A 26,401-nucleotide genomic window follows, 5' to 3' on the forward strand; every position below is an offset into this window, starting at 1 on the left:
GTCAAGTATGGTTCTTAACCTACGCACAAAAGGATGCAAGAGAAGCAGATGAATCCACAAAATTCTGAGACTTCTCACCTAGAGTGAGTGAACAACCTGGGGAAAAGTAAAGAAAAAAAAAATCCCTGGGCGTAGACGTCCCTATCTGGCTCTAGGAGCTCTCAGCCAAGGTGGGAAAAACCACCCAGCTTCCATTTTCCCAGATGCCATGATGAATTATGAATTATTAAGGACCCAAAGACCACGCTTATCCGTCCATAGGAATCAGGCACACCCTGCACTCACCACAGGTGAGACAAACTAGACAATCCTGTGTGTCTCTGTTTCTTTCCTTCAAGTATTTACCTGTTTGTAATTATACATTCAAATGTGATTATTCACCTAATTCTCTCTCTCCACTAGAAAGTAATCTCCAAGATAGCAGAGATGGGTCTGCATTTGCTCATGAAGTGCTTTGAAAGAAGGTGTCTGATAAATCATAGGGCCACCTAGTAGGTGTATAAAAAAATTCAGTAAATGGAGCACTGGGTGTTATATGCAAACAATGAATCATGGAACACTACATCAAAAACTAATGATGTAATATTGGTGACTAACATAACATAATAAAATAAAAAAAATTTTTAAAGTATACTAAAAAAAAAAACATTCAGTGAGCAAATGAGTGAAGGAATGAGCAAATGAGTGGTTGTCAAAGAAATCTGACTTCCCATAGCATTCCAATTCCACAGCCACCATTTTTTCTTGGTATGCAGTATTCACAAGGAGAAAAACTAGACCCCCGCGGGGTCTGAGGCATTTCCTAGCTAATAAAAAAGCCTACCTGATTCATATAGCGATAGCTGTGATTAATAAAATGTATTTACAATTGTGTGAGCAAATTCCATTCCCTCTGACAAATTATTCTAGAGATTAAATGAACAATACAGCATATTGCAGGCTTCATAGTCAACAGTTACATTCTGAGAAATTTATTTTTTACATTGAATAAATATTCCAGAAAGAAGTAACTCAAAAAGAACCTGTGACTATATCACCAGAAGCGTTTTGCCCCTTGTCAGCGAAACTAATAGGGTACACAGCCTATTTAAATGTAAATTTAAACAAAGCGTTTTTTCTACCTCTCTGCTCTCTTTGTTCCTTGGGATCCGGAGGTTACAGGAATATATATACTATTCTCCAACACACATCCAAAGGTGTTTTGTTGCGTTTTATGAAAAACTAAATCGAAGTATTTTAGGATTTAAATTATCTATTTCCACAGTTAGAATGGAAGGAAGGCGCTCCGAAAATCAGAAGAAAGGCAAAGCCTTTGGGGTCGGGGAACCAAGCCTGGCCCCATCCTTAGCCGTGGATGCCGTTACTAGGCAACCCCTAGCGTTCTCAACGGCCGCCGGGAACCCACTTCCCCGCCCTCATTGCTAAGGAGATGGACGCCCAACACAGCCCTGCCGTAAACCCACGCGCTCTTACGACATTGCCGCGCCTGCCGCTGCGTGCGCGCCCTCTGCCCCCACTCTCCGCCCCAGCCGCCATTGCCTCGTGCCCGCGCCGGTCGGTTGGTGGCGCCTTTGTCCTACGGCGGGCAGGTGGGCTGAGGTGGAGGCGGCAGGGGCGGGCCTGAGGCGAAGGAGAGGTCGGGAGCCCGCCGCGCTGGTAGCGGTGAGTGCCGGGAAGCGGTGGCCGTCCGCCGAGGGTGGGCCTCACGGCAGGCGGTTGAGGGGGCTCGGGCCGGATGGGGAGGCTGAGGCGGGAGGGCCCGCTCGACGCGCGGCCGCGGTCGCGGCCTCGGCTCCTCTCCGGGTGCGCGCGGAGCTGCGCATGCCCGGTGCGGGGCGCGGCCTCTGGCTCCCGTCAAGCCCAGGCCCGGCCAGCCGTGGTGGGCTCGGGTCCGGGCGGCGCCGCAGCGCGGCCGCTTGTCTGTGCGCGAACCGCCGACAATAGTCCTCCAAGCTTGTCTGTAGGGTAGGCTTGCACACCCCGCGTCCCTCTCTCGAAATGGTGAAGTCGCTCGCCTGCGGGCCCTCAGCAAGTCGGTGGCGCAGGTGGGATTCGAACTCGGACCGAGGCGGCTCGCCTCTCCGGGCGTTCTACCGGGCGTGCAGCGCCGTGCGGCGAACCGAACGCTGGCCCCCGTCGCCGCCGCCTCTCAGCCCCTTGACAGCATCTTCAAGGCGTCTGTCTCCTTGTCGCGTGATATCCCCACTCATTTTATAACGTGGACCCCGGGCCCCAAGGATGGGGAAGAAACTGTGCCCGAGGTTACCGCGGAAACTAGCGACAGAGCCAGCGCCCCAACCTGCTGGCTCTTCTGTCTCCTGGACCCAGGGCACTCTCCGCTCCCGAGGACCCGCCGGGGCCTTTTTTTAGGACGGCGTTTCCCAAATTTCAGTCTCTCGCGTTACACCTTTCTGTCCGTGTACCTTCTGTACTGTTACTTATTTACCAAATGTTAATATTTTTCTTTAAAGTGACTCCTTTTTTTTCTCCTTCTTAAATACATTTGTTTAAGGTGGAAACGTAAATCGCAAAATGGAAAGCCAGTTATTTTTCTAATGCTCATAAAAAATAAATACCTATCTATTAAAATAAACAGTGCGTCCTTGTTCCTCCTCAAGTTATTCTGCGTTCCACGCTTTGGGAAACGCTGTCCTAGGAGTATGGGGTTAATTGTCGTCCTGGCTTTCGCTCTGCACAGAATTTTCCCCTGAGGCGTAGCGGATTCCATGAAATGCCCCAGGATCTTCGGGGATGATATTATAAGGCTTTTTCGTTGTAAACTGTTCTCATTATTGACTTGCAAGCGCTAGTCCCAGGGAACTGCAGGAACTGTCAGCTCAAGTGCACCCGGTGTGCCTCTTCAGTTTTCTTGTAGCACTGTGGCATGGTAACCACCTGACAATTTCTGCATACGAAGATGGAGCAGTTTTGGTTTTTGACTACTCTAGATTTAATGTTTTCTGTATGAGCCAGTCTGGGTGTGAAAAGTAACTTTCATGTTGCCTTTTTCCAACCAGTAAACCCCAAGCTTTTGCATTATGGGTATTGGAGATCACTTGGCTATTTAACATGTTTCTTCCTATATTCTTGTTTCTTTGCCTTTCTTTTAGCTCATCTGTCACTCTCCAGGTATTCTTTGAAACCTCTGACATGATCTTTTAACCTATAACATAGAAACTGTAGTTTCCCTTGTAGAATGTGCTGGAGAAATCGTATTTCAAGGCCCAGTGGAAGGAATTTTTCTAGGTGCATGTTGTTCAATGTCACATGCTGGTGAATACTGCACATTTAAAGAAGGCATTAGGAGCTCCTGTCTCCTTGCTAGATCAGATGCTGCCAATTGATGAATTGTTGAATAAAGCTAATTAGGTCTTTTCAAAGAAAGGGAGGCACTGAGAGATTAACTTATTTATGTAAACAGTCTGTTCTGTTTGTAGTCCGTTCATAACTCTTCGTGTGTATGAGAGAGCAGATTTACTTTAATTCATTGAAAGGAAACTCAGAAAAGTCTGCTCAGGCCATTCAGTTGTTGCTTCGTCAAAGGCTCTTTAAAAAAAAAAAAATCCACATTCCTTGGGATTACTTTGGTAAGAGCAAAATGTAGAACTTACATAAGGCTAAGGTGGTCTTCTTCGTATTTCTCAGCATCAGTGCTGTTTAGAGAAGAAATGAGAATTTTCTGCTCAGGTCCATTTCAGAACTTCAGCAAATGGAGCTTCAATCTACCAGTGCTCAAAAGCTAAGTCATTTGGAGAGGTTTTAGAAGTGTGATTAAAAAAAGAGTGCCTCATGGTTTGAAACTTCATTCTTGATAACCGTTGCAAGCATTCCATCCCTATGGCCTGCAGATGGCAGTGCCTTTGTATGGCTTGTTACTACTGTGAGAAGTATTGGAATTCAGTTGTACTTTTTAGAATGAGACACCTGTGGAGGAAATGTATTTAATATTTTATTCCCTTCAACTATCATTGTTTTTTTGTTTTTGACTCCCCGCATAAAGAATGAAATGTCTGTTCTTAAACTCACTGTCACTCTTAATGGTAATGATAACATACAACCATCGGTGCGTATGATTTACAAAGCAGGTTTTAAAGTACCAACTCATTTGCTCCCGCCAATCATCTTGTGAGATAAGTAGGCTGATATTATTAAATATTTTTTGCTTATGAGAAAATAATGGCACAGAGAAGTTAGATTTTTTTGCCCAAATCACATACTTAGTAGAACATATTCAAGATACTATTGAAGATAAAAGATTTTGTGGTCAAGCAAAATTGGGAAATAATGAGGTAAAGAGGTGTCCATATTCCAGAATTTTAATATGCTAAACATATACACTGTAGATGTTCAAGAGAGGAAGATATCATTGGTACCTTTCTCTTGCTATCCTCCTATATACATGTTTATTTTCCCAAACTGACTTCTTTCTGCCACACTCTGTTTCATCTCTGTACCTTGTGGTTTACTAATGATTACCATGTGTCTTGAGACAAGTGCTTTTAAAGCTCAGTCAGCTTTTTTTTGTGCCAAAAGATTTGTCCTGTGAACAGCATACACATTTGTCTAGACTATTTGGCTTAAGCAGAGTTAAACTATCAAGAAGTTAAAAGGGCAGTGACCAACAGAAAATTACCCTTTATGCTACTTTCATTAATGAGAAGTCTTAATGAAAGGATCAGGGTAAGGCCACTGTCTGAAGCAGCAGCACATTAGAGAAATATGAAGTATACTGACAGCTATATATATAATACCAGCATGCCTGCTACTTTTTAAATGGTGGTTTTATTACCACCAGATATGAATATTTATAGGGATGGTCATTTTCATTCTTTATCCTATCACTAAAAAAAAAAACAAGAGATAATAGGTCAACTGGACCAGTTACTTTTTTTTTTAATTTAAATTCAATTAATTAACATATAGTGTATTATTAGTTTCAGAGGTAGAGTTCAGTGATTCATCAGTTGTACAGAACACCCAGTGCTCATTATCAATTACTTTTATGTTAAAATAATTCCCCTCAAAGAATCAGAACTTTTGCAGATCATAAGACTCTTTTCCCTTTATTTCCTGTTCAAAACCGTATTTTTGTTGACCTATATAAAGACCAACAACTTTAGGGAAGCATCAGGGCAACTTAAGTTGCATTGGAGGACATTTATAAAGCAGAATGTCTTATAACTTTAGCTCTATAAAATGTCTTGAGTGATCCCCTGGGTTGGATCTAGAATGATTGAATTACTGAAGATTAGGTGATCCTGCAGTTAGTGAGCAAGCTTTGGAGAACTTTGAATTATGAATAATTTGACTTTAAGTGAGTATACTTAATTATGCAATTGGAGATTGAGATAGTAATAACATATATTTACCATCAGAGATGATACAAGAAATTTATTTTTAAATGTCTCTTCAGAAATTATTCTTGATACCCAAAAGACAAAAAAATAGGAAAAATATGATTTCGTTCAGTGCAAAAACTTAAGATTATGAACTGAGCCTTTCTTTGGAAAACTTATTTTAGGACAGTATCAGTCACTAGAACAGCTTGTTGAAAGTACAAATCTGTATACTGCTCCCCAGCTCCCCAGCTGACCAGTCTCTGGAGGTGGGGGCTGGGGAATCTGCCTTTCAGAAGCAACACCTGCAGTTTTTATGTACATTAAAGTTTTGAGAACCCCCTGATTTAGGCTTTAGAAAATGAGTTTTCACTGGAAATAGAAGATTGAAGCAGATTCTAGTACTAATCTATTCATATCCCAGATTACTAATAGGAATTGGCAACTCTGGTTTATGGCTGGGTATACATTTTAAGCAAAACTGTAATTTAACTATAAAATGTTCTTTGGCTTCGTAGTTTGAACTAGAGGTAATAGCAATAGTTAGAGTATCTGTAGAGTGTTCAATATTGTAATTCCTTCCACTCACATCAGTAGGATGCTTTTACCTTCTTGAGAACAAAGAAAGCAGACCTACCAAGATTCCTTGGTCTGCTTATTAAATTTAGATTTCCTCCACCTTGCTTTTAGTGGTGTGGATGTGAAATCATATGTGTGACCATTTTTCTCTTCTTGCAAAGAGATGCATTTAGATATGAAAACCAAATGCCTCAGAAGAAGCAGGAATTTTAGCCCCTGCCAGCAAAACAATATCGACAAGTCTAGTTGGCAGAATTTAGAGAGACTTTAGTTGGCAGATTGCCATTTATTAACCAAAGAAGTGGATAATATGCTATCAAAAAGTGGCAAGCTCAGTGGTTATTATTTTTCTTGCTATTTTATAAGTAGGTAATTGGGAAAAGAAGCTTAGATTTTCAGGATACTTTTTAAATGATCAAATAAAATTGAAAAGTTGTTGGTGCACACTCCTCCTTGGGGGTGGGGGCACTGACCTATAATTGGATATTATTATTAACTGTAGTACAATGGAAACTTGGTTGATGATTCCATTTTCTTTGGAGGTAGCTATGTGATTATGTTTTCTATACTGTTTTCAAGGGTTATACTTTGACAGATTTTAGCCATTGTCGTGACATTTTCTTTGTAACATGATGTTTATGGGTTATTGCTCCTTGAATAGAAGAGTTTAAAGAAGTTTCTAAATGGAGGATCTAAGTATATGTTATGCATAAGCTAAAGGGATAAATAGATAATACAGTTTCCAAATACTTGCCAAGAATCACCTGAGAAGCTTGTTAAAATACAGGTTCCTAGGCTTCATCCAAGTTTGAGATGGGGTCTGAGAATAACGTTTAACCATCTTCCTGGGTGGTGCTGATGTATTTTCATTAAAGGAACGCGACGTGAAGAATGAAAAAATGTGTACATATATAAATGAGGAGAGGGGACATGGGAAACCGTTTAATGGGTATAAAGAGTTTTTAATTTTGCAAGATGAAAAAGTTCTGAAGATCTGTTGTACAACAGTGTGAATATACTCAATGTACTAAACTGTACACTTAAAAATAGTTCATATGAGGGACACCTGGCTGGTTCAGTCGGTAAAGTATGCTACTCTTGATCTCTGGGTCATAAGTTCAAGCGCCACGTTAGGTATAGAGCTTACTTGAAAAAAAATAATAGTTAATATGATAAATTGTATGTTGTGTGTGTGTGTGTCTGTGTGTGTTTTGTCACACTAAGTTTTTTTAAAAAGATATTAGGAAAAACTAAGGAAGGGTGTTTGGTTGTCTATTTCTTCCAGAATAGTGGGTGAGACTAATATTGTTGGCTATTAATTACTGACTCTGGCCCTAAGTTTATTTTATATTCCTTTACTGAAGGTAAAATCATAACCTTTTAAATACTTTTCTCATTCCTGTTCCCTTCATTGTCAAACCAGTGATCCTTGAAAAACATTACCATAGTTAACATTTTGAATGTCTTAGGTTTAAATACTCCTGCCTCCCTTTTTTGGGTAATACACATACAGGAAGCCTTCATTAATTTAGCTTCACTGAGACTCTATTATGGTAGCTCAGTTTATACGGCCCTTTTGCCACCAATTTTTTCCTTTTCAGTAGCAAAGTTTTTTGTGACCTCCTTCTAACTCTGGCTTGCATCTGTAATTCCTTTCTCTTTTCTTCTTCCTGTCCCCTATTCCCTACACTAAACTTCTTATAGTATTTCTAATTAAGTTCTTCACACCATTCTTTCACCTTTTACATGTGCTGGAATGATTTCTCTCTTTCTGGTAAACTACTTATCCTTCAGGACTGTTTCTTTTAGGCCTCCCTGCCTCCTCCGTCCCTCCTACCCCTTATTCTTTCCAGTCTCCTCTCTGTCCTGTTCCTCCCCCCGCCACACACACATACACAGACCTTCATTATCTCTGCCATAAACCCACTTTAGATTATGATTATCTGTGTATATGTCCCACTCTCCTTTATTAAACAGTGAACTTCTTTAAAGCAAAGACTTTAGCCTTATTATTTCCATATCTCTATGGTATAGTACAGAGTGTGACACGTAGTAGGCCTAGAGGCATCTGATGAGCTGATTATAAACTGTCCTTTCAAGTGTGTTAATTTAGTTCTGGAAGGATCTCTGCTTGTACAGTTCAGTTGAAATTTTACCTGTGTTAAATAAATCTGTATTTTACATTTTTTTGTAGCACAGGCTGTTTTACTAGTTTAGATTAGCTCCATCTTTGTGAATCCAAATTAGTGAGTTTTTTCTCTTAGCTGATGTTCTCCTTGAATCAGCATAACCAACACAGGTAGAATATCCATTTCATCAGGCTCAGGAAGAAATCAAATGACGACTAACCATCCCCCGCCCCCATTAGGACTAGAACTCAGATATGCTGATCAGGCAAGTGCTCTTTCCTTGAAAGAAGGAAAAAGGGCAGGAAATTAAATGTTGATAGAGAATTTTTGTCTGAAGTGTTGGAAGTGATTAGAATATTGGTAGCAAAGCCAGAAACACTGTACAGTTGACCCTTGAACAACATGGGTTTGAACTGCGCAAGTCCGCTTAATATGCGAATTTTTTTACAGTACTGTAAATGTGTTTTCTCTTCCTTATGATTTCCGTAATAACATTTTCTTTTCTCTAGCTTATTGTAAGAATACAGTGTATAATACATATAACATACAAAAATATTTGTTAATCAACTGTTCATGTTATCAGTAAGGCTTCTGGTCCATAGTAGGCTGTTAAGTTTTTAGGTAGTCAAGTTTTTCGGCTGCGTGGGGACAGCACTCCTAACCCCTGCATTGTTCAAGGGTCAAATGTAGTTTGAGGTGATAGAAATTGAAGTGGCAATTGAATAGGCTCTGCTCTGCTGGGTGTCTGGGGCACTTAAACATTGGTGTGACTGGCAAAGACTGGGCCTTTCCCAGGTTCTATCATTTTGATCAGGGAGTCTTAGCAAGCGTTCATAATGGAAACCATGTTTTTCCGTTCCCTGTTGGAGCAGTATAGCATAATAGGTAAGCATTTTGGTGTCAGATCTGGATTTGAATCCTAGCTGTCTGCCGCCTGACTATTGTGACCTAAGATAAGTCATTTAATTTCTCTAAATCTCAAATTTCCTCATTCGCAAAATAGAGATCATAATAGTATTTAACTCCAAGAGTTGTAGAAAGGATTGAATGAGATAATGCACATGATGTTCTTAGTACAGGCCCTGGGACAGAGTAAGCATTCTGTAAATATAAATTATCATTGTTTCTCCCATTCCTGTACCTAGGAATAATAATCTGATACAGTTAAAGATATAATCCTTATTTTAATTAGAGAATGAAAGAGAGAATCCAATATGAGGGAATGCATAGTTTTTAAAGTAAGCTTAAAGGATTGATTTAGAAACCATAAGCAGAGCATTCTCTTATCCCTGACTCATTACAGTATAACTCCTTACATATCCCTGATGTTACAGTATACCATCAAGGTCATCTTCATAAATCTAATTTAAGTGAGAAGTCCAATCCTTTCCCCTCCCAATTTGGGGAGTTTAATGTGTGATAACCTCTTTCTTGTCAGTATGGTTTTTCAAGTGGCATTCTCTTTATCATCACATGTTTTCAATTTAGTAATTACTGATTATTAGTTGGTTTTCAGCTAAGCCTTTGGAGAATTTTATTTCATTTATAATCACATCGAAATTGTATAGGCTTCTGCATTCTTTGAACAGCCAGCAGTCCAACAGTGGTACTGTCAATAAGTGCAGTGATTCATGCTGCACTTTGTTTAGAATATCCTTATGGTTTTCCATTGTGATAGCTTGTGATAATTGATTTTAAGGTGAAAAGAGTTGTTTTTATGATGGTACAATTAAAAAATAGAGCAAAGCAGTTCTTGGTACTATGAATGAAACGTGAATTTTTATTTATAGCATTATACAAAGACCATTGTGTGAACCCTGTCTAGCATATTAGTCGAAAATGTACATTAGGCATTGTGTCATTCTTTGAAAGTTCTTTACCCCAATCTTTTGTGGCTTAAAACAGTTCTGCCACTTCCTGTGTGACATCATGTTTTCTAGATTATTTTCTGGGGTTTTTTTTTTTTCCTCTTATGTAGATCCCTTCAGTTGGTGTTATTTTTCTTGTCTAAAATTCCTTACCTGAAAAGTGCTTTTAACTATTTTCAGAAGACCACTTAGAAGATATTCAGGCCAAGGTACCTTGCAGTGATGGTGATTTTGAATGGCATTCACATTGCTAATATAGCTCACAAAGTATGGATGTACCAACCAAGCTGACGTGAAAGAGACACTGAGAGACTGAGTCTTTTTTTTTCTTTTTTAAGATTTTTATTTATTTATTTGACAGAGAGACAGCAAGAGAGGGAACATAAGCAGGGGGCGTGGGAGAGGGAGAAGGGGGCTTCCCGCGGAGCAGGAGCGGGGCAGGGAGCCCGACGCGGGGCTCCATCCCAGGACCCTGGGATCATGACCTGAGCCAAAGGCAGATGCTCAACAACTGAGCCACCCAGGCGCCCCCTGACTTCAAGTCTTAAGGGCATTTGGCCAGGATGAGATAGAGCAGGAGGGGAAAGAAACATCAAAATTGCCACTGTCCTCTTGTTGATTAAATTCTCTCCAATTACGGTTCCCTACCTGATGTCCAGAAAGGTGCTCAGGTTGTCTTTCCATCTGTTTTTTCTTTTCCTTTACGTTAACGTTGTTTCTATTTCCTTGGCATAGATTATGTATCTCTGTAAGGATTTAAGAAGGAAAAAATCTGGTTAACTGATTAATACAAAAGCCCTCTTTACCAGTCCCAATATTTGCATTTTCAAACGAACCTCCAACCTCCCAGTTGATGGGTTATTGAATTATGTGACCAAAAAAAAAAAAAAATTGGGATGGGGCAAGGGTTTTTTTTCCCTTGACTCTTTAGATCTTTATTATACTTTGTGATCAGTTCCCTGAAGTTATTTTACTTTTGGTAGCTTCTCTATTCTTCCTGTATTTCTGAACTCCTAGGTTTTCCAAAAGTTCTGTGTCACCATATGTTAGGATTTTTTTGTGTATCAGGATTGGTGGTGATGACAGTTTTGTTTTCATAACTCTCACTGAAACCCACTCCCCTCCCAACCTTCCTCCAACCTGAGCAGCCCTCTTGGGTGGCAATGAAACTATCAAAAATTTCCAGGTCTCATTTTCTCCATATCTCACCCAAGGTGGAGACATAAGGAACTCTTAAATAGAGGTGAATAAACAAACACTTGGCATTTAAGGAAAAAATTACAGGGGCACCTGGATGGCTCAGTTGTTTTGCATCTGCCTTCAGCTTGGGTCATGATCCCAAGGTGTCCTGGGAGTCCTGGGATTGAGCCCCACATCAGGTTCCCTGCTCGGCAGGGAGCCTGCTTCTCCCTCTCCCTCTCCCTCTGTTGCTCCTCCTGCTTGTGTTCCCTCTTTCACTGTCTCTCTCTGTCAAACAAATGAGTAAAATCTTGAAGGAAAAAAAAAAAGAAAAAAGGAAAAAATTCAAATGGTCTGAGAGTTCTCTTTTTTACAGAAGAAGCATAAGCCACCCCATCCAAATATAATTGCTTTAGACTATTTAATGAAAATAGATATTAGGAGGCAAATTATAATCAAAATGGTTTAAAGATAAAATAATCTTGAATTTTAAATAATCTTTCAAATAATTGCAAAAAAATTTCACTAACTTCAAATAAAATATTTACCTTCTTCATTCTAACTGGAACCAGCTTTGCCCCAAAAGTGTTTTAATACATTACTACTTTGGTGTCCCCGGGCCTATATGTAAGTGCTCACAGAAATGGATATAATTAGATAGTGTAATAGTCCTTTTCATACCATATGAGCAAATTATATAACATTAATAGAAACTTGCCAACTAAAGTGGTACCATATGTTCTGTACTCTAACCTAAATGTTCAGGTCAAGTCAATGTTTAGAGAAGTTTTCTTTATTCACAAGACCATTCAATAATATATGGAATCCTGCTGGGAGATATGGTGCTTATTTAAAAGAAATATTCACACCCCTACCACTCTCAGTGTATTCCAGAGATACTTTGAAAACTACTTAAACAATCAGAGATGACATTTCTCTCTGAATCATATTCACCCCATATTAGAGAGCAGTAGGTCCTTCTAAACCTGAACTGATACTCTTCACAATAACATATAAAAGAACTAGGTATTCCCTATAAGGCTTATCATTATATAATGTGCAGTTCAGATGTTGCTGAACTTTTAGGGTTGTAAGTGAAAGTGCTACTTGCTATACCAAAGCCATGGTCAGATATTACTGGCCAAGTCCTGTATGGACGTTATTTTCTGATTTTTTTTTTTTAGATAGAGGGATGATAGCATTGTGTCTACTTAATTGAAAATGTGAGAGGCAACTTAGGGTGAAATACGCTTCTCTCACTGTTTAGATTTATGTTACCTTCAGTTTATCAAAAGTCATTCTTCTCCTAGATACAGTAGAAACTCTGACTTAAAATGGAACTGAAGATCATTCTCACTTGAATAAGAACTCAAAAGTTGACAGCATATCGGGGTAAAGTCTGTGCCAGACCTCTTAAGTTTTTTGTTATTACTGTGATCTCTCACACCATAGGACTAGGACTCCGGTTGGAATTTTTTAAATACATAATTACTATTTTAAAGCACTCTAATTATGTGAGTGCTTAATACCATTTAATGTCATTAGATACACTACTAATTGCTTACTATGGAACATGGGAAACGAAACTACACTGCAGCAGGACGCAGTTTCATTTTTTCATTCAACCAAAACCAAAAATTTTTAATATATTTATTAATCTTTAAGTCATGTAAAAATTGTCCTGTGTTATCTTTGGACATAGATTGGTACATTTCTTTAGCTATTTCATCAGTTCTTTCTTATACATGGTGTTTTTATTATTCACTTCAATTTTTGCAAAGTAAATTTGTTTTTAGCAAGCAGGCTTTAACTGCACAAGTTGGCTTTTCTGTAAGTTTGTATGATTCCACTGTTCTCCCTTACCCAGTTGTAAATGCCATGCTTCTCTAATGAAAACTTCATATGTGGAGTGTTTTACTACCTAACCAAATGCCAATTCTTATTCTTAGGTACTTATCTGTGAGGGTCGTAGTTGCTAACGTGTAATGTACTTCGTTTAGGAAAAAAAAATTTCTTCCCTACATCTCATTCTGGAACATTCTGTCCAGTGGAATGCAACACAAGGCACATTAAAAGTAGGCCCTGCTTCATGGCATATTGGAAGTTTTAAGACAACAGAGTCCAGCTGTTTCTTCTTTGTAACATAAAATGGAATTATTTGCCCTTGCTCTTTTTTTTTTTTTTTTTTTTTAAACTCTGTCTCCTGTCTTTACTCCCACTATCCTGCCCTCAAAAAAGAATCTTACAGCTGGCACTCAAAGAGTTTAGCAGGCAACCTTTTCTACTTTTGGAGGGGGCAGTTGTTAGGTTTGGGACTTGGCAGAGCATTAAAGCATTGTGTTAGCTAGAAAACTGAGGGACATTCCTTATCAAACCATGACAATGTACTGCTGTAACTTAATAAAAATTGCCCAAGTGACAGTGTGTCTGCTGAATGGATTTTCTTACACCATCTGGTTGTCATTGTAGTTTTTTTGTTGTTGCTTTCATTTGAAATGTGCTGATGATTTTGTTTTTATTCCGTAGCATTGAACAGATGGGTTGATTATTCTTTTCAGATATTAATAAGGCAGCGGAAAGAAGAAATATGAATACGGCTCCATCAAGACCCAGCCCCACACGAAGGTAAAGTACCCTGAAGCAGTGAGTTACCTTGGGAGAGTTGGGCTCTGGGGAGTTAAGCCCAACTTCGTACATCAAGGGTCTTTTCTTCCCCCCAACAAATCAGAAACGCTCAAGCAAACAATAAGAACATGAACCTTGTGTGAAGGGCCTTGCTGCTTTTTTTAAACATACATCAGGAGATGCAGAGAAGCTTTGCGTTTTTGGTGACAAACCCAGCAAGTTCAGCTTGCAACATGAGTTGCAGGCGATTGGAAGAGGATAAACCTCTGTCTGTCCCCAGCTCACGTGTCACTGGGAGCCTCCACAGCAGGAGGAGTGCCCCAGGGTCGTTGGTGTGTGCCATGCTGCACTGCAGTGGGCAGCAGAGATTCGACTCTTCATTCCAAATGGCTGCCGGTCCAGATGTTAACCAGGTTTATGGAAAGTGCTGCTTGAGAGATTGCTGCCGTGCCTGTGCTGGAGATCCCCTGTTTGCTCGCATGCTGGGGTTACCATTTGAGGGGAATAAAAAGGGCGAAAACACTCCAGCTCTCAAAAGTCTCCCTTTTTCTTAGCTTTTCTAGAAATAAAAAGCATTTCCCTAATATATTCTTTCTTCCAGTGTCTACAAAAGAGATAGTCCTGATGTATACCCATGAGATATGCATTAAATTGGCCCCTTCTCTCAAAGAAGAGCCTTATTAATGTTACCATTTACACCAAAGGTGCAGTATCCAAACTAGCCCCCTAACAGTGCACAAGTGGATGCAGACAGATATGATCCATTCCATATCTTGTGTCTCTTCATGGCCCAAATGGATACTCAGTATGGATTTTGCTTTTACCTCTAAGTAAAAATACCAGTTTTCCACAATAAACTACATACCGTGGTAGACTACATTTCCTACAGTGAACTGAACACTGCTGAGTACGATGAATCCTGGTCTGTACTGGTAGCTCCGCAGGTCACCTGGGATATACCCAGCTAACTTACACATAACATACAGCTGTCCTTTGAGACAAAAACACCTATATTTTGTTCCCCACTTACAGGAAAGAATGGCTGCTGTATGTTTGGTGTATGTTGCCCCCACTTGGATGTGAAGGGTGGGTATTTTCTAAGCTACCAGGAATAGATTATACATGACTGCTCTGCAGAGTTCAAGCAGACTGTAGCAGCAAGGTGGTGGTTTAATTTGGCGGCTTTGAGCACTCTGCCGGTGCAAAGGAGTTGAATCTGACACCACAACTACAGCTACGCTACAGCTGCCAGGTGGATGCCCTGGCTGTCCGTTGGTCTCACTGCGGAAGTGAGCATATACATTGCTATTCTGTCTTTCCTCTCTAACACTGTAAGGAATGCCTGTAGCTTACAGGTAAATACTGTGTTGACTGATTTTGTGGGTATGTGTGAGTATCCTAAAGAACTTAAATGAATCCTGCAGAACTTTAGCAGTTCCATATAATGTCTGCTTCCATTATGCTGCATCAAACCATCCTGTAGATGTTGGGAAGTCCCATCTGTGTTGCTTCTCATTGCCCCAATAAACCTGGAATACAGAGGGCTAAGAGTTTACATCTAATGGTCAGAAATAGGGGGCGTCCATTAGAAGCTGTGGTTGCCAAGGGGCTTGAAAAGAGATAGATACAGTGTGTATCCAGTTTCCAAGGAGCAATAATGCATGTGTTTCTGAACTTGGTAGCTTACCAGAAGGAGTATGGAATGGGTAACTGTAAAGACACTGCCTCCACTAGTAAAATCCTCTCCCCTCTCTTGTCCCCATGATGCTTATAATCTCTGGATAATGTCTGTGTGTTTTTGCAGGCAACTCCCGCCCCAAAAAACAAAAAACAAGGCACATTGAAGAATACAGAGTAGTTCCTGTTTGTGCTCTTGATTTATGTCATCTTATTAATGATACTTAGCTAAATGCTTTTAACATTTCCAACTGATTATAGGTATTCAGCAGACATTGGCAATGTTGAGGAAATAACCATCTCCCCTGCTTGGAATCCAATGTAGCTATTGCCAGGACATTAAATTAAAAAGATTAATTTCGGGGCACCTGGGTGGCTCAGTCATTAAGCGTCTGCCTTCGGCTCAGGTCATGATCCCAGGGTCCTGGGATCGAGCCCCATATCGGGCTCCCTGCTCCGCGGGAAGCCTGCTTCTCCCTCTCCCACTCCCCCTGCTTGTGTTCCTGCTCTCGCTATCTCTCTCTCTGTCAAATAAATAAATAAAATCTTTAAAAAAAAAAAAAAGATTAATTTCATCCCAACTTAAAATAACTCTATAATTTCATCTGTAATGGAAGAAATAGCTGTATGCTTTTCTTCTTTTTTCTAATAGTAGATCCCCCTAAAAACAAAGCATACAAACAACATTGGAGGGGGCTTTTAAAATGTCGTCCCTACCAGAGACATAAATACAAATATGTCACTTTTATATACCTTTTAAAATACCACCTTCCTCAAGGGCGCCTGGGTGGCTCAGTTGGTTAAGCGACTGCCTTTGGCTCAGGTCATGATCCTGGAGTCCCGGGATCGAGTCCCGCATCGGGCTCCCTGCTCGGCGGGGAGCCTGCTTCTCCCTCTGACCCTCCCCCCTCTCATGTGCTCTCTGTCTCTCTCATTCTCTCTGTCTCAAATAATAAATAAATAAAAATTTAAAAAAATAAAATAAAATACCACCTTCCTCAGGGCACCTGGGTGACTCAGTCAGCTAAGCACTTGCCTTTGGCTCAGGTCATCATCCCAGGGTCCTGGGATCGACCCCTGCGCCGGGCACCCTGTTCAGCAGGGAGTTCGCTGTTCCCTCTCCCTCTGCCCCTCCACCCCACTGGTGCTTGCTCTATCTCAAATAAATAAAATCTTTTTTAAAAAAATAAAATATCACCTTCCTCAGAAACAATTTCTAAAATGAGGTTGTTTGAGATGTGGATAGGGCAGTAGCTTCCTATTTTTTTTACAATCAGTAGGAGGCACAGTTGGGCTAATTTAATTTCCATCCAGAATCAGTCTTCCCCCTTGGTGCTATGTCCCTAACTGGGTTCCTCAGCATGTTATTTAACATGATGAAGTATCATACAGTTATGCTTAATAAGGTTCAGGGAAGAAGGATATTCACATTGAGTAGAATGTGTTCTGAGCCCTGTCTAAAACCTGAGCAGAGAGTCCCAGTTTTTTACCTTTAAGAATAAAAATTTAAGGGATGCCTGGGTGGCTCAGTCGGTTAAGCGTCTGCCTTTGGCTCAGGTCATGATCTCAGGGTCCTGGGATCGAGTCCTGCATCGGGCTCCCTGATCAGCAGGGAGCCTGCTTCACCCTCTGTCTGCCCCTCACCCTGCTTGTGTGCTTTCTCTCTCTCGCTCTGACAAATAAATAAAATCTTTAAAAAAAATAAATAAAAATTTAAAAACTCTTAACGCCAGGCAAATTTGAATATTGTATTCAAAACAGAACACTAACATTTTGATCATCACACTGATCATGTATTGTCTCTTATGGTATACCAATAGGGCAGAAATAAAATGGAATAAGTAGGCAAGATGGATGACTAGTTAGCCTGGAAGAGGCTAATCATTTCTCTAAGGGTGAGCACTGGATATCACTCTTTGGGTACATCCAGTCAGAGCCTTGAAGTAATTCCAGATATACCAGTCTGTTGACAACTGCCAAACTGCCTTCATTTGGCAACCCTAATAAGTTATGTGTCCCCAGCCATAGGATATGCATTGTTCACAGGGGAGAAAAAGTGTATTTGTGGCAGATATTTCCCTTAAGTGGTACTTTTATGTCTTCAGTGCTGCTCCTTTTAATAAAATTGTTTCTAAGCATGCTGGCAAGACCTTTGTAACACCTTGTTTTGCTGGACGTTAACCTTGAGTGTCAAAACACCTAAGTACCTTTGGGAGTTTTCACAGGATTATCACCTCTTCAAATGTCTCTGTAAGCCACAGTTCTGCTGGCATTGCTCTCTGTTCAGTAATGTGTCTCCCTAATGACTCCAGCTGTCAGCGTGTAATTCTGACAATATTGGTCCAGCCAAGCACAGAACTCTGCATCAGGGATCCCTGCTCTGGATCAAATTTCAGCCTGAATTCTCATCATTTAACCCTTGGACCACTTCATTGGACTCTTGACTACATTGCTTAGTTACCATGTAAGTTGTCTAGCATTGGTGCTAGGCACTGGCCCTTACCTTCTTCAGAGACCGTGATTCTGGTTGTACCTCAGATGTTCTCAGTTTCTATCTTCGGCTCAACACCCTGGCAATCCAGGTCTTGGAGCATACCCCTACACAGATGTGGCCTCCAACTGAGACTCTGTATTTTCTAAACATTCCTGTCTGACATTAAAAAGAGCAAATAGAACTAATTTGTCTACATCAAAAGTTCTGCAGAGAATTTTTCCTGTGTATTTGTTAAGGATGTTAGGCTTGGTGCCTCTTCGGTGAAAGTCATCGGGGATCGGCTCATCAAATATCCTAGCTGTAGACAAGTTTCTTATGTGGCTCAAGATGACTTCTATCTACGGTGCTAATTCCTTTGATAACCACTTGCTCCTTGGGTATGAGACAGCGCTAGCTCTAGGTGGGCCTCGCAAGTTAAGATTCCAGGCTGTGATTACCTCTGCACTAACACTTGAAGAACAGCCATCGGTTCTCAGGAAGTGCCACCTCTACCAACAGAAAAGTCATATCTGTGCTTGAGAAAATCATCATCGTGCTTCCTAGGGAGAAGCATGGACACTTACAAAATTTGGATCTGTGAGGTGTGATACCTCATTGCACTCCATATCCTACCAGCACCTAATGGCAAAATTCTGCACAAGTCTGTTGTTTCTCTTTCTCACGGTAACATGGAGCCATCGTGGTGGGGAATCAACATCACACAGCAGCCAGCCATTTTAGATAATATTTGTGGACAGTATCTGTGACAGAACAGAAGTACCAACAACTACTAAAGATTTTTTTTTCAGGAGCAGGGGAAAAAAAGAAAAGCTGGCCCTCCCAAGGAAAATATTCCAAAGAACAGAAAGGAGATGCTGACAAAAAAGGACAGAGGCCTTCCTCCCTGACATTCTGTAAAGCCAAGGCCAAAGAACACCATCCTGGGCTTGAGGTTTCATTCTCTGGAGGAAGAGAAGCTCGAAGTCCATCACAGACTTCCAAGATGATCATCTGTCAGTTCTTACTCTGTAGGCTCTCAAATGCCTAGTGCTCTGCACACCTCTTTAGTCCCCGGAAGAGAAGCTGTTCTACCAGAAGCACATCACTTACCATCTGAGCTATGGCTTTTCCCTTCACCCACCCTTCTCTTACCTCTCAAATGTTTCTAATGATATGACTATATTTCTCTCAAGGCAAAAAGCATTTGGCTTTTTTCCCCAGCTGAATAGATGAGAAATTTATAACAATTTTAGTAGTGTTTGTCATCTGCCTTCAGTTTGTGGACTCCAGTGCTGAAATTTATTTAACTGGTTCAGTTTAAAAGGTTCAGTTTCTTTTTAGCCTCTGGTGACGTGGTACCTGAGGGTACACTGCATTTGGTCTCCAGTAAAACACCTCTGGTGCCATGGGATGAGATTGTGAACCCTGTTATGCTCCAGAAACTTGGTTTTAACCCACTTGTTACCTAAGGTCAAGCATCTCATTCAGAGGCTTCCTCCTTGCGCACTCTGAATTCCTGTACCCTGTACCTCCCTTTTGTTAGCTGGTTCTTGTTTTGAGAAAGATGTTGGGGCCATCAGCAGGAGCCCTTTTGTTCTGGGGAGATCTTTGTTAGGGTCCTAAATTTACCCTAAAAGGTTTTTTGTTTTTGTCTCTAGAAGAACAGCTTCTGCCATACTGCTCATCTTTTGGAGAAAGGAGAAAAGCTTTGCCCTTTCATATTATTATCTTCTCTGTTCCTACTTCCACTATTTGTTTGGTTCTTTCCACCTTGTGAATATCATCTTTTCTACATTTTACCCAGAAGGCAATTGAGGGAATTAGTAGTTTTGTTGCATAAGGACTTTAGATTTATTGAGGGAAAGGGAGTGATTGCCTTCTCACACTGGAAGCATGAACCTAGACTTTGGGATTCTAGGGTTATGGTCAGCCTCCAGGGATGGACTCTGACAGGTAAGTAAGATATTTCAGTGGATTCAAAAGAATGAGAACAATATGGCATTTTTAATTATCCTAAGGCTGTGAATAATGTGCTGTGACTCGGTGTTCTTAGCCGTATCCCTGCCCCTCATTTCCACAACCCGAAGGCTTTGTGTGTGGTCTGTGGTTTATCAGGCTCATGGTATCTCTTATCCCTGATTGCCAAGAACACTTGAAATCTGATTCTACCTCTAATGACTACTTCTAACTGCCCCCCAAGGCAGGATTATCTGCTAATCATTAATCCAAAAATACCTAACAGTTGTCTCTTCCCAAAGGATCCTGAGTGTTTTCCCACATTATATACTCTATCAGATGTTACACATGTGAGGAAGATTATATGACATAATAAGAAACAAAGTAAGAATCTTGGTTAGTCTGCACTTTAATAGGAAAAATGTTTAGCGCCTCCTCATTTAAACTCCCTGGTCTCCCATGTTTGCTCCCACAAATCAAGAGTACTTGTGAGCCTTAAAATATATGACAAGGACTTTTCATAGATGCAGAATTGACATTTAAGTTATTTTTGCTGTGCTCATGTGAATGAAGTAAAATTGAGGCTTGTTACCAGGCTTGATGGCATCGTGATGGCTGCCTAATATGTTTAATCACGGTAGATGACAAAAGTTTAAACAAAACATGACGCCTGCTCATAAGAGGCTTACAGTTGAGTTGAATAATTAGATTCATTAAACATTTACTGAACTCCATGCTGTTGTCCTAGGGATCCAGAGATTTCAGGAGAGCTTACTCTTCAGTAGAGAAGCGATGTAAACAGATAAAATTACAGAACCGTGTGATAAGTGCAGTGATAGAAATACATACAACATAAGTCATGGAGCATCTGCTGCATGCCAGACATTATAAACCTACATAGTGGGTTTATAGTGGAGAGTCAAACTGACAATCCTTGTCCTCATGGACTCACAGTTTAGTAGAGCAGACAGATGTTACACAAGTAAATAGATATGTCACATTGTGATAAATGACAAAAACAGTGCTATGAGAAAATGTGGCCAGGATTTAAGGGCAGAAAATAAACTTTCAGACTATGAGAATCAGGGGTAAGAGACACATGTTATGCTGAGACATAGAGAATGAGTATGGATCTGTTCTTGCTGCTCAAGTAGAGGCATCAGGAAAAACCTTGGCTAGTTACAGCTGAAAGGCCAGTGTGGCAAGATAGTGGTGAACTCCGGAGGGGAGTGGGTAAGGTTGGAGAAGATAGCCAAGACCACGCAGCACCTGACTAACCTTACTGGAGATTTTGGTTTGAATTCCGAATACTGTGGGAAACCAGTGAAAGGTTTTTACATATTTGAAAAATCACTCTAGAATAATATGGAGAAAGATTAGAAAAGAGGCAAGAGCAGAAATGGGGAAGTCTTTCCCCATGGTAGAAGTCTCTTGCTCAGGTTTTAGGGAAAGGTCATTGTGGGTTGGCCTTCAGCAGTACTAACGGAAATAAACATGGACAGAGTTGATACTAGTTTCAGAGAAAGAATAGAATTTGGAAATGTGATTGGAAGAGCGGTTGGGGCTTTGGAAAAGATGACATTCAGTTTCCTGGCTTGAGTAACTGAGTAGGTAGGTGTGCCATTTATTGAGATGGAAAGGACTGGAGGAGGAGCATATTTGTTGGGGAAGTTCAAGAGTTCAGGGCAGATTTTATGGAGGTGGTAATCCTTAAAGTAGGTCAAACAAGAAACTGTTGTGAAAAGGTAAATATCAGATAGAGAAGAGTAATACAAATAGTAAGTGTTCTAAGAGTTGAGCAGCAGGAAAGATCAACAGTTATTAGGGAGATTAGACTTCTCTAATCTTGGAAGATTTGGGACATGAACTTTCCTGTGAGGATTGGGTGATACTTGCATTAGTGCAGGAAAAACATTCCAGGTTGAAAAACCATGTGAACAGAAATCCTGAAGCAGATAGCATTGTGTGAGTTAAGTCATAAGAACAGAACGGACTAGGTTGAATCAGGAAATGGGGGAGCAATAACAGTTGGGAAGGGTCCAGATTTGTTAGGGAGGGGTACCTAGAAGTGTGATTGTCAAGCTGCGGTTGGTAACAGGTGGAAATTTGAATGGTTAATCTGATGTTTATGTGTTGAATGAATTGAAATCTGGAAGATTGGTTTTTGGTTTGGTTTGGTTTGGTTTGTTTTGTTTTGTTTTGGAAACTTGTTGATACCAAGCAAAAGGGTTTGGATTAAACTTTGAATCCAGTAGGAATGAAAAAGAAAAGTGAACAGGATTCAAGTGACTTAATGGGGAAAGGAAAGGAAGAATTGTTAACTTTCAAGAACTTAAACCTTGGTAACTAGGAAGATGATTTTTGGCAGAAGTGAAAAAGTCGGGAATGGGATTAAGAAGTGGGTTGAGTAACAAGTTTAAAGAGTGGGGTGGAATGTCTCATGAAAAGTATTGTATGAGAGCAGCCCAAACTTATCTGTGACTTCAAACACTGTTCAAAAAAAAAAAAAAAAGGAACCTGGTTCTGCCCTGAACTCAGATTGAGAGAGACCACTACTCAATAACTATGTTGAGAAGACAGAGAAGCTGAGTGTTCTTATACTTTACTGTGTGTGTCATATTGTACTTTTTCTTTTTTTCCCTTAATTTGATTATCCTGCTCGATATTTTAAGTGAGGTTTTCTGTACTTCAGGAACAACTACTTGGACCACTGTTACTTTGTATGAGATTGTGCATTTGCTCCTTTTTTATTTCATGAGTCTTGCCCCTTACTATGTCCCTCCAACTTTCCCCCCTTTTAAAATCTTTTTCAAACATGTCTGGTGGGAAAAAAACAGGTTCTAGGGGAAAGATGCTTCCACTTTGAAAACCTGTGGAGATTAAGATGATAGCGTGGCATGTGTAAAGAATACCGAATTACTCCCTGACAAATACTGTGACCCCAGTCAAAATCTTTGGCTTTGGGTCATACATTCTTCTTTTGATGTCCTAATCTTTTGGGATCCTGAAGCCTACTAGTCTTTATTTGCTGACCAGATGGGTGACTCTCTTTAAAATTTTAGTCATGTTCTCACTGTTTGGCTGCCGTGTTTTAGAGAAAAATGCTTGGAGAGGGTGGGGACTTCCTCCAATAAAGAGCTGAAGGGTTGGCTACCTTCAATTTCTTTGTCTTAGCTCCTCCTTGCTACCTCCCACAGAGATCCATATGGCTTTGGAGATGGTCGAGATACAAGACGTGATAGATCCCCAATCCGAGGAAGTCCAAGGAGAGAGCCCAGGGATGGCAGAAATGGCCGTGATGCCCGTGATAGCAGAGCCATGCGAGACCCCCGAGACTTGCGGGACCACAGAGATAGCAGAGACATTCGGGATCACAGAGACAGCAGAAGTATGCGTGATGCTCGGGACATGAGAGACCTTAGAGACTTTCGTGATCTAAGAGACTCTAGGGATTTTCGAGATCACCGGGACCCCATGTACGACAGATACAGAGATATGAGAGACTCCCGAGAGCCCATGTACAGGTACATATACAGCCATTTGCTTGGATTTTGTTGTTGTTGTTTTTAATAACAGTCTTTTATGGGTATTCTGCTGAACTGATTGAAAGCTCTGTAAGGGCAGTGACTTTATCAGCCTTATATTTCCAATGTCTAGCAAGTGGCAGATGTGCTACTCAATAAATATTTGCTGAATGTGTGAATGATGAATTATGCTTAGCGAATGAATCTGGATCTTTCCATGTGACCTGTGAAAGGCAGCATTGTGCAAATGGAAAAAAAAAAAAGATGGAGCTCAAATTGTTTTGGCAGTGCAGAAACACAGGGAAAATGTACACGTGGCTAGTAGGTCTGGGGAAAAAACACTCGGCATCATTAGTCAAAAGGGAAATGCAAATCAAAGCCACAACAGGCTACCCCTTCATACCTGCTAGGTTGGCTATATCATTTATTAAGGAAAACAACAAAAGAAAGTAATATTGGCAAGGTGTGGAGAGATAGAACCCTCATGCATTGTTGGCGGGCATATAAAATAGTGTGGCTGCTGTGGAGAATGGTTGGAAGGAGGTTCCTCAAAACATTAAATACAGCAGAATTACTCGGACCCATCAATTCCACTCCTGGGTACATACCCAAGAGAACTGAAAAGAAGGACTCAAAGAGATACTTGTATGTAGCATAGCAGCACTCTCCGCAGTAGCTGAAAGGTGGACAAAACCCAAATGTCCATCAAAAGATGAATGAGTAAAAAAAGTGATATATCCATACAGTGAACTATTATTCAGCCATAAAATGGAAAGTAATACACCTGCTACAACAAGGATGGACTTTGAAAACATAATGCTAAATGAAATAATCCAGATGATACAAAAGAACAAATACTGTATGATTCCACTGACATGAACAGAGAAGGCAAATTCTTATGAGACAGAAAATAGATTAGCGGTTACAGGGATGGGAAGTGAAGAGTTCCTGCTTAATGGATACAGAGTTTCTGTTCTGGGTGTTCTCAAGGTGATGAGAAATGTATCTGTGTATTTATATGAAATATATATATGGATGTGTGTATGTATTTTAAACCATAGTTTTTAAAAAACACAGGCAAGGGGGATGGGGAAGCATCAAAATTAATATCAGTAGTTACTATCAATTATTTTGCATTTACTTTAAGCCAGGGACTATTCTGAGAGCTTTCTGTACATCCTCCCAGTCATTTTGCAAAGTAGGTTAACATAGTCTTGGCCACAGAGCAATAAGCGGTGAATCTCAGACACACACCTCGTTTGTCTAATCCCAAAGTCCTGCCTTACTGTGCTGCTTCCTCACAGGAGTGGGTGTTTAAAATTCTCTATATCTGAGTTTTGCAGCATAGGTGACTTTTAACTTTGTGCAAATTTCTTCCACTTTTCAGGAGAGAAAGCTCTTATGACCGATACCTGCGAATGGATGACTATTGCAGGAGGAAGGACGATGCTTATTTTGACCGCTATAGAGATAGCTTTGATGGACGAGGCCCTCCAGGCCCAGAAAGTCAGTCTCGTGCAAAAGGTAAAGCAGTAGTTTATTTCTGTTACTGGTGAAGCACTCGACAAATGAAAGAGGAAACGAATAACCAACTAGAAAGGGACTAATGTCTTGGTGAAGTAATCCACAAAAAGAAGAAATACAAATATCCTGCTAATATGTAGGGAACATTCAGCTTCAAAATAATTTATAAAATGCAAATTAGTACCATCATCAGGTTTAGTCATGTAACAAGAAGAAGTGAATATGAGATTCCAGCAGTAAGAAATGAACAAAAAGTTGGAGCTAAAGAGGGTTAAGTGCTTACTTTTTGCCAATTAACAAAATAACTACAGCTGTTTGCACTGTCTGTGCATCATGTGGGTTTTTTTGTTTTATATGTAATTCTTACCTAACAGCATCTCTTATTTAGGTAAAGACAAATATGTTTTTTCAAAGCCTCATTTTTCTCAATACATCTTTAAAGATTTTTTAATTATTTCATAGTTGAATTAACCTTATTTTTAATCTGTAATAAAACTTTACTGCATGATTTTTTTTTCCAGAACAAATTACAAATACCTGTCAATAAGGGTCTTAAATAGTTGTCGCCAAAATGCAAATAAGAATAACAACAGAATACCATCTTTTTTTTTTTTTTAAGATTTTTATTTATTTATTTGACAGAGAGAGAGGGAGAGAGCACAAGCAGGCAGAGGGAGAGGGAGAAGCAGGCTCCCTGAGGAGCAGGGAGCACAATGCGGGGCTCAATCCCAGGACCCTGGGATCATGACCTGAGCCGAAGGCAGTCTCCCAACCAGCTGAGCCACCCAGGTGCCCCAGAATACCGTCTTTTACCATGTTGGCAGGAATTTTCAAAAATGACAATACCCAATGTTGACTAAGATGTGGAGAAATAGCACTTGGTGATCCACCGAAGGGATAAGTTAGTAACAACCTCTTTAGAGTAGCAGCCTTGGTGTAGTATGTATCAGATGACACATTAAAGTGACCATGCCCTCTAATCCAACTATTCCATTTCAGTGAATGTATAATAGTAAGAAACAATTGTACTGGCTATTTTTAGGAGGTAGTCCAGAAGAGTAATTCAGAGAGAGAGTATGTGTATGTTATCACCTTGGCCTACAAGTAGTTTGGGATTCACAATAAGGCCTCTGACTTATTTTTATAGAAAGTCACAGTCCATATTTCAGTTTTCCTTGTTGGTGTCTTACAGAGCGTTTGAAACGTGAGGAACGGCGTAGAGAAGAACTTTATCGTCAATATTTTGAGGAAATCCAGAGACGTTTTGATGCCGAGAGGCCTGTTGATTGTTCTGTGATTGTGGTCAACAAGCAGACTAAGTAAGAATCCTTTGGGCTATTTCTCCTGAGTAAGGAGAAAGGTCAGAAGAGAAATTAAGACTTCCTTTGGCAGCTGTACCCACTGAATTTGGGCTGTGTACTCTAGCATTGCTCTCCTGTGTTTAGCTAGAGTTCTGTCAGTTGTAGCTTACAGAAAAGCCATTGCAAATTGGCTTAGGCCCCAAAGGGAGATTTTTAGTTTGCTTGGCTTG

At 40.4% G+C, this 26,401-nt stretch overlaps 1 protein-coding gene across 3 annotated transcripts in view; it reads left to right on the top strand.

The window, feature by feature from the left end:
- The first annotated feature begins 1,506 nt into the window (after positions 1–1,506).
- Positions 1,507–26,401, top strand: part of NCOA5 (nuclear receptor coactivator 5) — a 31,208-nt gene continuing 6,313 nt past the window's right edge. The window contains exons 1-5 of one of the 3 annotated variants that reach the window (XM_081832661.1): positions 1,507–1,662; positions 13,650–13,716; positions 23,020–23,346; positions 24,734–24,870; positions 26,063–26,189. In XM_081832661.1, coding sequence (XP_081688787.1) covers positions 13,679–13,716; positions 23,020–23,346; positions 24,734–24,870; positions 26,063–26,189 — 629 coding nt within the window. In that variant the 5' untranslated portion in view covers positions 1,507–1,662; positions 13,650–13,678. The remainder of the gene's footprint in view (positions 1,663–13,649; positions 13,717–23,019; positions 23,347–24,733; positions 24,871–26,062; positions 26,190–26,401) is intronic. The other 2 variants (XM_081832663.1, XM_081832662.1) reach the window with 2 other exon arrangements.

The sequence above is a fragment of the Leptonychotes weddellii genome, chromosome 10 (genome assembly GCF_054177405.1).
Source record: "Leptonychotes weddellii isolate Sample4059 chromosome 10, ASM5417740v2, whole genome shotgun sequence".
NCBI lineage: Eukaryota > Metazoa > Chordata > Mammalia > Carnivora > Phocidae > Leptonychotes > Leptonychotes weddellii.